The sequence below is a fragment of the Lepidochelys kempii genome, chromosome 3 (genome assembly GCF_965140285.1).
Source record: "Lepidochelys kempii isolate rLepKem1 chromosome 3, rLepKem1.hap1, whole genome shotgun sequence".
Classification (NCBI taxonomy): Eukaryota; Metazoa; Chordata; order Testudines; family Cheloniidae; genus Lepidochelys; species Lepidochelys kempii.
The window spans coordinates 45,925,524-45,940,615 of NC_136382.1; the positions used below are offsets into that span (position 1 = coordinate 45,925,524).

Here is a 15,092-nt window from a genome sequence, read left to right on the forward strand (position 1 = left end):
TTTTAAAAAGGGCAAACAAGGTTCAAGAAATTACCTCAGAAACTGAGAAAACTGGCCTGTCCTCCAGTTGACAGCAGTTCTTCTGACTTATCCCCAGAGGATGCCAGAGCTAAAGGCTCTTCACACAGGGTTTTCATACTCAGAAAGAAAAATCATAATAAAAGGAGTAGAATTTGTTGTCTGGTCCTTCATCATCATTTAATTCATTTTCATCCTTATCTTCATGGGTATCAACAAGGAAAAAAAAGAAGGCTAGGAAATCTGTTGAATCTAAATCGAAGGGAAGAAAAAAGAAGTCAAGGAGAAAGTCGGGACGTTCTTCACAGGAGTGTGGTGAACTCTCAGTCTCAGAATCTGAATCGCAGGATGAAGCGAATCAATAGGATTTTTTTCCAGCTGAATGATTTGAGAAAGATTTATTAGATACTTAGGTATTCTATCCGATGAGCCTGCTAGAAAAAATTCTAAGGAGGAAGAAGAGAGGATTGATACAGAAATTACAAAAAAGTATATTCCAACAGGTTAAGCTGAACCACACATTCCCCCTTCATGTCTTTTTGGAAAGAGGAATTAAGGCTGAATGGGAAACCTTGGCAAAAGTCTGACATTGTCCAGGTGTGAGAGAAAATTCTACAACATGCACCATAGCAAAGCAGATTTTGTCTTTTCCCAAAGTGGATGGGGCAGTTTCATCATTAGTCAAAGAGACTGCTATCCAAATGGAAAGGGACTTTTTCCTTAAAGAATCCAATGCCTGCAGAGTTGAAATATCACTGCATCATACATTTTGAGGCTGTTTCTTTCTCTCCGAGGGCTTCTGCTGTGGCAACATGTTGGGCAAGAACAGTATTGGCCTGGACAGACAATTTGGTAGTCAGACTGTCAAAAGGCCAAGCAATCATTGTGATTAGGTTCAGAGTTAAAGAAAATCTCAGTGGCTTCAGCATTCATAGCTGATGCAACCAGAGATGCTTTGAGGTTTTCAGCACTAAGCATGGTCTCCAATGAGGTGACCAGACAGCACCTCTGTTTACATTCCTGGAAGGGCTATATAGAGGCAAAAATCACATTAGTGGTTTATTTGATTTTTTTTAAATAGTCAAGAGCTTGGTTATTTGGGGATCCATTAGACAAAAGTTCCTCAGATAAATCAAAGATCTTGCAGAACCTTCCTAAGTCCAAATCCCAGTCTAAAGATTTTTACAGGTCTAAATATCCTTTTTGTGGCTTCTCTAAGTATAGAAGTCAACACAACGACAAAAGCAAACATAACGAGTCTAAGCCCGGAAAGGAGAGAGACTAGTCTTTCCACAATGCAAATTCCAACTCTAGGAACAATGTACTATGGTCAGGAGAATTCTGACAAGCAACACCTATGGGAGAGACTATTAAAGTTCAAGGACCCAGTGGCCTCTCTCCACATCAGACAGGTGGATCCCAGATGTGGTTTAACAATGGTACAGCACAGAATTTTAAAAGATTATGAATTGTCGTTTTCCCTTTCACTAGTATCATCAAATCTGCAAAAGAGGTAAGATATGCTAAAGGCCATAGATCATCTTTTGTGAATCGGTGCAGTATAGTTCCTGAGATGGAGATGTTCTCTGGTCACTACTCAATCTCTTGTTCTGGTACCCAGGAGATCGGAGGAGGACAAAGCTGTGTTGGACTTAAAACACCAGAACAAGTTCATAAGGATCATGTTCATGAAGTCCATATCAGTGGCGATCTGCCAGGGGATTACTTTGTTAATTGATTTGAAGAAAGCCTATATTCACCAGGCACACAGGAGATTTCAGCAGTTTGCCCATAGGACTGATCATTTTGCAGTGCAAAATGCTCTATTTTAGACTGTCATCTATACCTATGAGTGTTCTCAAAAATTCTCATTGTTCTGGTGGCTTTTTCTTAGGCAGAAGGGGATACGGGTATACCCTTTCCTATTCTAGGCAGGTCCCCGTCCAAGGAGGGGGTCTACTTGAGTGACTCAGTTAATGATCCAAACATTGGCAGCAAACCATTGATAACTACTCTGAGTGGTCTGTGAGGCTGAGGAAAGGTCTCTTCCAATCCTACGTTTCTATGAATCTATACTCAGCACCATGTAACGAAAGTCTCTCATGTTCTGGAATTTTTACAAGATGGTTTTGATATCAGGTTGCAGCTCCTGTAAGTTAAGTTTTTGAGTGCTTGCTCATGTTGATTCCAATGAGGTGTGTGCGTGCTGTGTGCACAGTAGCCGGAAGGTTTTTCCCCTAGCAGTACCTGTCGGGTTGGATCAGGTGTCCCCTAGAGTTGCGCCTCCATGGCATCTATATAGGGCCCTGCCACCACTTCAGTTCCTTCTTACTGCCTATGATGGATAGCTGGAATGCTCATTTGCTCTTGCTTCGGCAAGCCTTCTTCCTAGTAGTCTTCAGACTGTCTTTCTGTAAATAGTTTGATCAGTTAGTTAATAGTTGTAGTTAGTCATTATATAGTTGGATTCCAGTAGGGAATTGTTCTGGGGGTATCTCCTGCATCCCTACCCCCTCCCCATTCCTTAGTGCCGGGGCATGTATTGGTCCCGGGGGTTTAAACCCTGCGCAGCTTGTAACAAGCCTATGACCAGGAGTGACCCCCACACTTCTTGTTTGAAGTGCCGGGGGAATCACATCAGAAGGACCATTGCAAAATCTGTAGGGGGTTTTGCCCCAGGACTCAAAAAGAAAGAGACCAACGGTTGAAGATCCTTCTGATGGAGGCTGCCCTCTGCCCCCACTCGGAGCCGAGTTCAGCCAAATTGATACCTAATTCCTCAGCGTTGGTGCGCAGTGCTCCAACATTGACAAAGGAAACTTCATCCCTGAGAAAAGACTCTGATACAGACGCACGGCACTGTTCCCCAGTCCCTGGGGCCCTGCAAGAAGAGGAAGCTGGACAGAGGGCGCTCATCCACACCGAGGCCGGGATGGAAGGACTGTGGTGCAATGAGACCCATTTTGGGCCAAGTAAGTGTGGCACCACCTAGCCCGGCACTGCTGACTCCTGCACTGACAAGGGGTCAGTCGAGTCCAGCTCCTCAGGACTCCCCTCCTTGGGAGAGTCGTGGAGAGGCTTTGGAGCTGCCCTTCACACCGGAGACCTTTGAGGCGGCGAGAGAGCTCATCGCCTTCATGGCACTACCTTCCCCGTCCAGGCGAGACAGCCTAGATCTCCATCTTGGAATTTGAACGTTGTACTCAGTGCCATAATGCAGGTGTCCTTTTTACTTGATTATCAAAACGACTCTTCTGACTGCTATCACTTCTTCAGCAAGAAAGATGTTAGAGTTGGGAGCTTTATCCATCCTGCTGCATCTTTTACAAAGATAAGGTGGTTGAGAATGGATCCCACCTTTATTCCAAAAGTGAATTTGATTTTTCATTAAGCACAAGGGATCTCATTGTCTTCTTTTTGTCCACATCCTTCTCACCCAAAGGAGAAACTATGGCATTTGTTGAATGTAAGATAAGCCTTAAAGTTTAATGTGAAAAGGACTGAACATAAGAAAAACAGACTGACTGGTCTTATTTCATCCAAGAAAAAGGTGCTAAGGCATCTAAATCATCAATCTGAGTAGATATGCTGATGCATTGCTGAGGCATGTAGAGCAAAAGGATTCAATTCTCCAATGGGCATCAGAGTTCACTGTTCATCTATTTAAAGTACAAGTGGTGGTGGCATCGTGGGTGAGAAAGGACAGGCTGGTTGCAATGAAATCTGTAAAACTGCAGCTTGGTCCTCCCTGTGTATATTTACCTTGTTTTACAAGATAGATATTCAGTTTTCAGGTGACGCAGCCTTTGTCATGTGGCTTCTGCACACTGGTGATTCCTTAGGGTAAGGAAATCCTTTCTTTCAGTGACATTATTTTGTTCTCTCCCTAGGAATTTTGTCACTGCTGAAAAAATCCCACGCAGAGATCTGTGGACCTAGCCCTGAGAGACAATGGGAGAAATTGTGGTTGCTTACCTGAAAATTTTCCCTTTTTGAAGGAATAGGCCCACAGATCTGTTCCTCCCTAAAAAGGGAGATCTGTTTGAAGTTCTTTGCAGTAGTTAAATTTTTCTTCGAGTATTATTTTTGCAAGGTGCTGATGCAGGATGAGATTCATTTTTTGTTTCACAATCCAGAGAGGCTAGCTTTGGAAGCATCTCAAAACTGAGGGGGTCTCCAGAAGATAAGGGCTAGTCTCTTATCAGCCATCCAATCAGCTTTTATTCTAAACCTACAGACAGGTGATTATCCACACTGAAGTTATGTGGACGTATTCCTTTGAAGAAAAGAGACTACAAGTAAGCAACCACAAATTCTTATTTTTAAACCTCTTATTAATCTGCAGGAAAACATTTGATTTAGGTTTAAAAAAAAGTGTAACCAACTATTCTAATTTCATTGTTAATTTTTAGTTATGTTTTCAAAGTGGCTGCTGTTTTATTGCCTCTTGAAAAGTACAATGTAATTTTAAGTGTCTACTTACTACTTAACTTTATTTTAGGTACTGTGGTCTTTGGAATGTGGACATTGGATTTCAGAGGAACCATACGAACTGTCAGCCAATTTCCCTGCAGCTCCTGTAAGTTAAATGTTCCTCTGTTTGTGAACTTACATTCATTTCTCCGTTAAATGAACAGTTATAGAAGTTGGGGGTAATAATGGTGACTGGCTCTCGTGAATAAGTGTCTTTATTAGAAAAAATATAGATACACATATTCACTCTCTCTCCCCACTCTTGTCCAATCTTCCTTCCGGAACAGTATGCAAAACCTGTGGTACATGTAAACATTTAGAAAGAGATTCACTTGTTGAATAACTTCTGAGTAAATAAGGGCAGGTCTACATGTAAAAAGCTGCAGTGGCGCAGCTTTAGTGAAGACGTTACTTTGCTGACAGGAGAGCTTCTCCCATCAGCATAGTTAATCTACCTCTGGGAGAGGCAGTAGCTATGTCGACAGGAGAAACTCTCCTGTTGACATAACACTATCTTCAGTGGCGGTTAGGACGCTATAACTGCCTCGCTCAGGAGTGAGGATTTTTCACACAGCTGAGCAATGTTATACTGTTACACTAATGTAAGTTTGTAGTCTAGACCTGGGATAAGTTTCATGTTTAAATATGCACGTTCTTGAGTTTTGTAGTATCATGTCTTATTTCTTGCTGTGCTCGTGTCTCAGTTGGAGACTATCATAAGGTGGGAAAAGGCAACAGGCCACATCTTTAATACTTCTGTTCCAGATGCTGCTTACATTACTGTTTTTTCCACTGAATGGATTTCAGGAACTTAAAGTCGCTATGGGCTTCACAACCCAGTAAGTGAGTAATACAGAGCAGTTCTTCTTAAATGCTAGCTTCTCAGCAATGACTTGAGCATTTGTGCAGAAAGTTTTATTACCTGTATATACTGGGCTATCTCCAGGTATACCCCCACTTCATGTTGTCTGAAGTTATTAAGCAGTAAATTCGTTTTGGGCTTTAATACAAGCAGGATTGTACCAACCTGATGGTTGATCGCATCACAAAAGGGTTTACAATTTGTCTTAGCTGTGTAAGAGAGATTTTCTTCAGCTACTTGTTTCATATAGTGTTTCAAACATTTTGATGAGAGAACATATAACTGATGATTGAACTTTCCTAACTACAATTTTTTGAACTTGGGATTTTTAAATCCATTTTACATTCGTAATCGTTTTACCCAAACATTTCCAAGATAAGGGTTTCTCTTTGGTTTTAAATAACATGCTATTATAGTGTAGATAAAATACAACAGTTATTCTAAAATGACTGTGTGACTGTGAAAAGAAACTAGTGATGCATTTATAGATTTGTTTAATGTAAGAGTCCTTTCAGAGAGAGGTAGAGGGATGTTTTGTGGGGCAGCAAATAACTAGCATGTTGTTTTCTATCCTGGTAGGTGTGCTGCTTCTGTTGTGTCAATCATTGTTCATAGAGTATGTTGAAGAGAGAAGCGGGAGAAAGCCAGATGATTTTAGCTTAAGGCTGTAGGGTTTTCTGTTTCTTTTAAACCCTTTTTCATGTTAATAACTTGGCATGTTATCAATAGTTTTGCACAACATTCTGTAAAACCCCTTGAGAGTGATTTCTGCCTTTTATTAACTTCCTCACTTCTGTCTAATATCTGCTTATCACCTTCATTCTTTCAGTAAAAATGGGAAGGCTTGGGGAACATTGAAAAGGCAGGTTGAGGCACATCAGGGCTGTGCAGAGAGTTAGTTTTGTTTTTGTCTGTGTTGTACTTTATCTGTGAATAAGTGAATCTATCATCTTTTCAAACATTCCCATCTCAAGGTGTTTTAATTTTTCTTGTTGTAATTAGTTGCGCTCAAAAGGGTTCCCTCCCTTTTCTTATTATATCTCATAAGAAGCATTTAGGAATGGAGAAATATAGAATGCTTATGCTTTTGAAGGTTGTTGGGGAAGGAGGCAGGAAAAGGCACTCTTACTACTTTGTAGTCGCTTCTTGCAGTCACTGCAGGCTGTGGTAAAAGTCACTGAATGGTTGACATTGCCTCATCCGACACCTGTATAGTCTTTTTAGATAGCGTTTGTGTGATGTTATTGATATAATCTGTAACTGAATAGATCATTGTTGCAACCACTGTTATATATTTGCAGCAAATATTGTATAAAGGTTATCATGTAAGGGGTCTATGGAGAGGTTATGGTTTGCTGGTTATGATTATGCTGTCTATATGTGTGTATCATTTTTGTAGTTGAAGTTATGAATATTGGCTCTATACTGTCTGTATTTCAAACTTATGCTATGCTTCTGACCCCAGACAAGTTGGTGTCAGCTCTGCCTAGCCTGCTTGATGGCACATTAAGACCATCAACTATACAATTGACCCATTGAGAGAAGGCAGATAGGCCTTGTGACTCAGCAAAGTATGCAGGGACTTGCCCATGTGACTCCAAACTCCATTTTGCTGTAATTTTCCACAGTAAGAACAAAGAGGTGTTTTTACACCTGGAAAAGACTATAAAAGGCTTATGCCTCATCTTCATCTTGTCTTCAGACCTGCTTCTTACCTCTGGAGGGATTTTGCTACAAACTGAAGCTCTAAACAAAGGAATGAATGACCCATCCCAGCTGTGGATGTACTCCAGAGACTTGATTCGAACCTAGAGTTTATTCCATCACTGCTACAAGCCTGAACCAAGAACTTTGCCATTACTGTATGTAATTGATTCCATTTAACCAATTCTTGCGCTCATCTACATCTTTTTCCTTTTATGAATAAACCTTTAGATTTTAGATTCTAAAGGATTGGCAACAGCGTGATTTGTGGGTAAGATCTATTTGTACCTTGACCTGGGTCTGGGGCTTGGTCCTTTTGGGATCGAGAGAACCTTTTTTCTTTTACTGGGGTATTGGTTTTCATAACCATTTGTCCCCATAACAAGTGGCACTGGTGGTGATACCGGGAAACTAAGGGAATTGTGTCTAAGGGAATTGCTTGTGTGACTTGTGGTTAGCCAGTGGGGTAAAACCAAAGTCTTCTCTGTTTGGCTGATTTGGTTTGCCTTGGTGTGCACAGAAACCCCAGCCTTGGGCTGTAACTGCCCTACTTTAAGCAATTTGTCCTGAATTGGCACTCTCAGTTGGATCCTGCCAGAACCAGCATTGTTACAGTTTGCACCTTAAATAAGCCATGAAATCTTATTTAGTTAGAAAGGCATCTAAAATTGATTAATTGAATTCTAAACACAGGGCTGGCCTTACCATGAGGCAAACTGAGGCGGCCGCCTCAGGTGTCAGACTGTGGAGGGGAGCACCACTAGGACCCAGAGTATAGAAAATTGTGTCTGCTGCTGGTGCATATGTATTCTCTCTGCTCTAGATGCACAGAGATGGTGGACTGCTGTGCTGGAGGAAGGAGGGCACAAGAGACATAACAGGCAGGCAGGAGAAAAGGTGAGAGGGAATAACAGAAAGCAGCAGGAGCTGCAGGGAGAGAGAGGAGGAGGATCCTCTTATGTACCTCTCTAGCACCCCCTGGACTGATTAACACCAGCTTCTATGGGAACTTCCTGTTTCCTGCTGCTTCCCTGAACCCACTTGAGGACAACAGGCAGTCAACTGAAGTAGCAGGAGCCAGTTAGCAGCGTCTTAAGGACCTATCTTCCCTCACTCAGGCCCTGCTACCAGCCTGCTTATTTGTCTCCTTCAACTGAGTGTTGAGAGCCACTATAGTTGGCACGGAACAGCAGTCATGAGTGAAAGAAGAAAACACCCTTCTGGGGCAGCATTCAGAAAAAGAAAGAAAGCAAAGGAATCTTTTCCATCTAAGCAGGAAGGATCTCTCCTGAGATACATAAACACAAATGTTCACAGTGAGCCTTCCGGCCCCAGTGAGGATGAGAGTGGTGAGGAGATGCCTGATCTTCCAGTTAGTCAGAGTGCAGGTGACCTGGCAGCTACTGCAGGATCCATATCTCCATCTCAAATGGATGTAACCGTGCACATTCCTGAAGAAAAGTGTAGATCAGAGAAGAGTGTGGTGGCGGCGCAAGAAACGGCTGCTGCTGAGTTTAGTTCTTAAGTCTCGATGATCCAGGACTGTGGACACACTTGAGCAGTAGCCTGAGGGACTTCCTTCTAATGCATGGGCCACAGCAAGTGAAAAACTTCATGTTCTCTAAAGACAATGAAAATAGAAGTTTCCATCCAACACATTACTGACGTGAAATCCCCAATGGTGACAAAGTGGAGAGTCCATGGCCTATGTACTCAAAAACACAGAATGCTGCATACCGTTTTTGTTGCAAACTCTTCCAGTCTAATGTTCCAGCCACATTGGGTTCTACAGGAACAAAGGACTGGAAAAATCTGGCTAGAAATCTTGCATGCCATGAGAAGGCAGCAAATCACCAGAGAGCATTCCATAGGTGGAAAGAGCTTGAGATGAGACTAAGGTTAAAGACCACCATAGATGATCAGCATCAAGAGAAGATTGCATCAGAGTCTCTTTACTGGCAAAATGTTCTGAAAAGGCTCATTGTGCTCATTGTGAGCGTGCTCGTTATCCAAAACCTAGCACTGCATGGCACTTCATGCCAAACAATGGAAACTTCCTTAAAATTGTGGAGATGATGGCTGAGCTTGATGCTGTACTCCAGGAGCATCTAAGAGGAGTCACCACCCAAGAAATGTACACACACCACTACCTTGGAAAAAGAATTCAAAATGAGATCATACAGTTACTGGCAACAAAAGTCAAACAGAAGATTTGTGGCAGATCTGACGTCAGCAAGATATTACTCTGTTATTCTGGACTGCACATCTGACATCAGCCATATGGAACAAATGACTTGAATAGTGCGTTCTGTAACAACAACTGAACCTAGCGAAAATGTCCCTTCAATGGTGACTGTCAGAGAGCATTTTCTAGAATTCATTGACTTTGATGACAGCGAACAGCAGAGAGGCTAGCAGAGGGAGTTTGCCTGGGATCTGCCTGAGAGGAGGTACGCTAAGGGCTGCATTAAGGAGGCTGTGTTGGTGAGTGTCTGTTGTGGGGACAGTTTGACCATGTGCTTGACTGGTTGTTTGAAAAGTGTGAATTGGGAGTGCTTTGTTCCAGGTGAGCCTTGAGTGGGCCTGACTGTTATAAAAAGCCAGTCAGCTGCGAACCAGCTGAGCAGCGAACAGCAGAGAGGTTAACAGAGGGAGTTTGCCTGGGAGTTCGCCTGGGGAGAGCCCACTGAGGCTTACATCTTGCCGGCTTCTCTGAGTAGTTACTACAATTCCTGAGGAAGCTCGTAGAAGGAAAATAATATGGATGGGGAGTGTTCAGCTGTTGTGACCTGCACTGGATGTGCCATGTTTGTCTTTCTTCCACAGGACAGAAGCGACTTTCTCTGTACAAAGTGCAAGCTGGTCTCCATATTGGAAGAGAAGGTTCAAGGTCTGGAGCAACAGGTATCGACCCTGCGTTGCATAAAAGAAACTGAAGATTTCCTGGACAGACGTCAGGATGTGCTTCTACGGAGACAACGTTCTGAAGGTTCAGAGCAGGCTGCACTGCGGGGACAGGAGGATGGTGAAGAAATTTGGCATCATGTGACCTCCAGAAGAAGAAAGGGGAGCATCCATATACTAGCAATGCAGATACAGGTAAGTAACCGTTGTCATGTTCTCTCCACAGGTACTAATGCAGAGAGTGGACTAGATGATACATCTGAGGGAAGGGAACAGAAAGAGACTCTGCTGATTGGAAGGCATGAGATGCACTGTCCTAGGGTTGGGGGTTCCACGACCACTGCTCCCAAGAGAAGGAGGCGGGTGGTGGTGGTCGGGGACTCTCTCCTCAGGGGGACTGAGTCATCTATCTGCTGCCCTGACCGGGAAGACCGAGAAGCCTGCTGCTTGCCAGGAGCTAGGATTCACGATGTGACTGAGAGACTGCCGAGACTCATCAAGCCCTGGGATCACTACCCCTTCCTGCTTCTCCACGTGGACACCAATGATACTGCCAAGAATGACCTTGAGCGGATCACTGCAGACTATGTGGCTCTGGGAAGAAGGATAAAGGAGTTTGAGGCACAAGTGGTGGTCTCATTCATCCTCCCCGTGGAAGGAAAAGGCCTGGGTAGAGACTGTCGAATCGTGGAAGTCAACAAATGGCTACACAGCTGGTGTCGGAGGGAAGGTTTTGGATTCTTTGACCATGGGATGGTGTTCCAAGAAGGAGGAGTGCTAGGCAGAGACGGGCTCCACCTAACGAAGAGAGGGAAGAGTATCTTTCCAAGAAGGCTGGCTAACCTAGTGAGCAGAGCTTTAATCTAGGTTCACCGGGGGAAGGAGACCAAAGCCCTGAGTTAAGTGAGGAAGTGGGATACCGGGAGGAAGCATGAGCAGGAGCGCGCGAGAGAGGAGAGCTCCTGCCTCATAATGAGAAAGAGGGACTATCAGTAAGTTATCTCAAGTGCCTATACACAAATGCAAGAAGCCTGGGAAACAAGCAGGGAGAACTGGAAGTCCTGGCACAGTCAAGGAATTATGACGTGATTGGAATAACAGAGACTTGGTGGGATAACTCACATGACTGGAGTACTGTCATGGATGGATATAAACTGTTCAGGAAGGACAGGCAGGGCAGAAAAGGTGGGGGAGTTGCATTGTATGTAAGGGAGCAGTATGACTGCTCAGAGCTCAAGTATGAAACTGCAGAAAAACCTGAGAGTCTCTGGATTAAGTTTAGAAGTGTGAGGAACAAGGGTGATGTTGTGGTGGGAGTCTGCTATAGACCACCGGACCAGGGGGGATGAGGTGGACGAGGCTTTCTTCCGGCAACTCACAGAAGTTACTAGATCGCAGGCCCTGGTTCTCATGGGAGACTTCAATCACCTTGATATCTCCTGGGAGAGCACAGACAATCCAGGAAGTTTTTGGAAAATGTAGGGGACAATTTCCTGGTGCAAGTGCTGGAGGAACCAACTCGGGGCAGAGCTCTTCTTTACCTGCTGCTCACAAACCGGGAAGAATTAGCAGGGGAAGCAAAAGTGGATGGGAACCTGGGAGGCAGTGACCATGAGATGGTCGAGTTCAGGATCCTGACACAGGGAAGAAAGGAGAGGAGCAGAATACAGACCCTGGACTTCAGAAAACCAGACTTTGACTCCCTCAGGGAACTGATGGGCAGGATCCCCATAGAGAATAACATGAGGGGGAAAGGAGTCCAGGAGAGCTGGCTGTATTTTAAAGAATCCTTATTGAGGTTACAGGGACAAACCATCCCGATGTGTAGAAAGAATAGTAAATATGGCAGGTGACCAGCTTGCCTTAACAGTGAAATTCTTGCTGATCTTAAACACAAAAAAGAAGCTTACAAGAAGTGGAAGACTGGACAGATGACCAGGGAAGAATATAAAAATATTGCTCAGGCATGCAGGAGTGAAATCAGGAAGGCCAAATCACACCTGGAGTTGCAGCTAGCATAAGATGTTAAGAGTAACAAAAAGGGTTTCTTCAGGTATGTTAGCAACAAGAAGAAAGTCAGGGAAGGTGTGGGCCCCTTACTGAATGAGGGAGGCAACCTCGTGATAGAGGATGTGGAAAAAGCGAATGTACTCAATGCTTTTTTTGCCTCTGTCTTCACGAACAAGGTCAGCTCCCAGACTACTGCACTGGGCAGCACAGCATGGGGAGGAGGTGACCAGCCCTTCTGTGGAGAAAGAAGTGGTTCGGGACTATTTAGAAAAGCTGGACGAGCACAAGTCCATGGGGCCGGATGCGCTGCATCCGAGAGTGCTAAAGGAGTTGGTGGAGTTGCTAAAGGATTGTATCACAGAATCACAGGGTTGGAAGGGACCTCAGGAGATCATCTAGTCCAACCCCCTGCTCAAAGCAGGACCAATCCCCATTTTTTGCCCCTGATCAACTTAACAGCCCCCTCAAGGATTGAACTCACAACCTGGGTTTAGCAGGCCAATGAGCTATCCCCCATGTGATTGCAGAGCCATTGGCCATTATCTTTGAAAACTCATGGCGATCGGGGGAAGTCCCGGACAACTGGAAAAAGGCTAATGTAGTGCCCAGCTTTAAAAAAGGGAAGGAGGAGGATCCGGGGAACTACAGGCCACTCAGCCTCACCTCAGTCCCTGGAAAAATCATGGAGCAGGTCCTCAAGGAATCAATTCTGAAGCACTTAGAGGAGAGGAAAGTGATCAGGAACAGTCAGCATGGATTCACCAAAGGCAAGTCATGCCTGACTAATCTAAATCTCTTCTATGACGAGATAACCGGCTCTGTCGATGAGGGGAAATTGGTGGACGTGTTGTTCCTTGACTTTATCAAAGCTTTTGACACGGTCTCCGACAGTATTCTTGTCAGCAAGTTAAAGAAGTATGGGCGGGATGAATGGACTATAAGGTGTATAGAAAGTTGGCTAGATTGTCGGGCTCAAGGTAAAGTGATCAATGTCTCCATGTCTAGTTGGCAGCCGGTATCAAGTGGAGTGCCCCAAGGGTTGGTCCTGGGGCCGGTTTTGTTCAATATCTTCATAAATGATCTGGAGGATGGTGTGGATTGCACCCTCAGCAAGTTTGCAGATGACACTAAACTGGGAGGAGAGGTAAATAGGCTGGAGGGTAGGGATAGGATACAGAGGGCCCTAGACAAATTAGAGGATTGGGCCAAAAGAAATCTGATGAGGTTCAACAAGGACAAGTGCAGAGTCCTGCACTTAGGACGGAAGAATCCCATGCACTGTTACAGACTAGGGACTGAATGGCTCGGCAGCAGTTCTGCGGAAAAGGACCTAGGGGTTACAGTGGACAAGAATCTGGATATGAGTCAACAGTGTGCCCTTGTTGCCAAGAAGGCCAATGGCATTTTGGGATGTATAAATAGAGGCATTGCCAGCAGATCGAGGGACGCGATCGTTCCCCTCTATTTGACATTGGTGAGGCCTCATCTGGAGTACTGTGTCACGTTTTGGGCCCCACACTACAAGAAGGATGTGGAAAAATTGGAAAGAGTCCAGTGAGGGCAACAAAAATGATTAGGGGACTGGAACACATGATTTATGAGGAGAGGCTGAGGGAGCTGGGATTGTTTAGTCTGAAGAAGAGAAGAATGAGGGGGGATTTGATAGCTGCTTTCAACTACCTGAAAGGGGGTTCCAAAGAGGATGGCTCTAGACTGTTCTCAGTGGTAGCAGATGACAGAACAAGGAGTAATGGTCTCAAGTTGAAGTTGGGGAGGTTTAGGTTGGATATTAGGAAAAACTTTTTCACTAGGAGAGTGGTGAAACACTGGAATGCGTTACCTAGGGAGGTGATGGAATCTCCTTCCTTTGAAGTTTTTAAGGTCAGGCTTAACAAAGCCCTGGCTGGGATGATTTAGTTGGGGATTGGTCCTGCTTTGAGCAGGTGGTTGGACTAGATGACCTCCTGAGGTCCCTTCCAACCCTGATATTCTATGATTCTATGATACTACAGGAGCTGGTATGACAAATGTGCTTCTTAAAAAGCTGGAAGATACAGGAATTGCGATAGCTGACATGAGAGGTCAGGGCTACGATAATGGTGCCAACATGAGAGGAAAGAACAGAGGAGTGCAGACGTGGATCTGAGAGTTAAACCCTCGAGCTTTTTTGGTCCGATGCAGTTCTCATTCATTGAATTTGGTGGTCAGGGATGCAGCATCAGCTTCTACTGAGGCTGCTGAATTTTTTAATGTAATTCAAAGCATCTATATATTTTTCTCTGCATCAACTCATCAATGGTAAGTTTTGAAGCAACATGTGGAAACATCCTCTCTGACACTGAAACCACTGAGTGCCACACGATGGGAAAGTCAAGTGGAGGTGATAAAACACGAATTTGGAAAGATAGATGATGCCATAGTTGCCATTATGGAGGATAACGCTATGACAGGAACTGTTCATGGGATAACAGTGGCAGAGGGAAATGAAATCACTAGAAACATACATAACTTGAAATTTCTGTTTGGCTTAGTGTTGTGGCATGACATACTGTTTGAAATAACTGTTGTAAGCAAGAGACTCCAAGGTGTTGACCTTGATATATCTGGAGCAATGGAACAACCTGGCAAAACAAAGTCATACTACAGTCTTATCGGTCAGATGAGGGATTTCAAAACGTTCTGAAGAGTGCACAGAAGCTGGCACAGGAACTTCACACGGAAGCTATTTTCCCACCCATTCAAGAATACAAGAGTCACCGAAGAAGACGACATTTTGATTATGAGGCACGGGATAATCCCATAAGAGACCCCAAACAACAATTCAAAGTTGAATTCTTTAACCAGGTGCTGGATTATGTAATACAGCCAGTTGAAGAACTTTTCATGCAACTCAAGGAACATGCAGTATATTTGGGCTGTTGTATGATATTCCAAAACTCCTCGCTATACCTGACGAAGACCTACACCAGAATGCAGGGCACTAGAGACAGTGTTGACACATGATGACATGCACGATATTGATATGAGTGATTTAGGTGATGAACTGAAAGCCCTTTCAAGATACATTTCAGCAGGATCAACTCCAAAGGCTGTTCTGGAATATCTGTGCACAAATAAGATG

General features: G+C 44.1%; 1 protein-coding gene across 5 annotated transcripts in view; it reads left to right on the plus strand.

Annotated features, from left to right (window-relative positions):
- The window catches only part of MCPH1 (microcephalin 1), a 231,812-nt gene that overhangs the window by 89,759 nt on the left and 126,961 nt on the right, over window positions 1–15,092 (plus strand). For 4 of the 5 annotated variants that reach the window (XM_073336219.1, XM_073336231.1, XM_078852081.1 and 1 more), the window contains one exon: window positions 4,520–4,597. In XM_073336219.1, the coding sequence (XP_073192320.1) occupies window positions 4,520–4,597 (78 nt within the window). Of the gene's footprint in view, window positions 1–4,519; window positions 4,598–5,256; window positions 5,345–15,092 lie in introns of those variants that run through there. The other variant, XM_078852080.1, reaches the window with a different exon arrangement.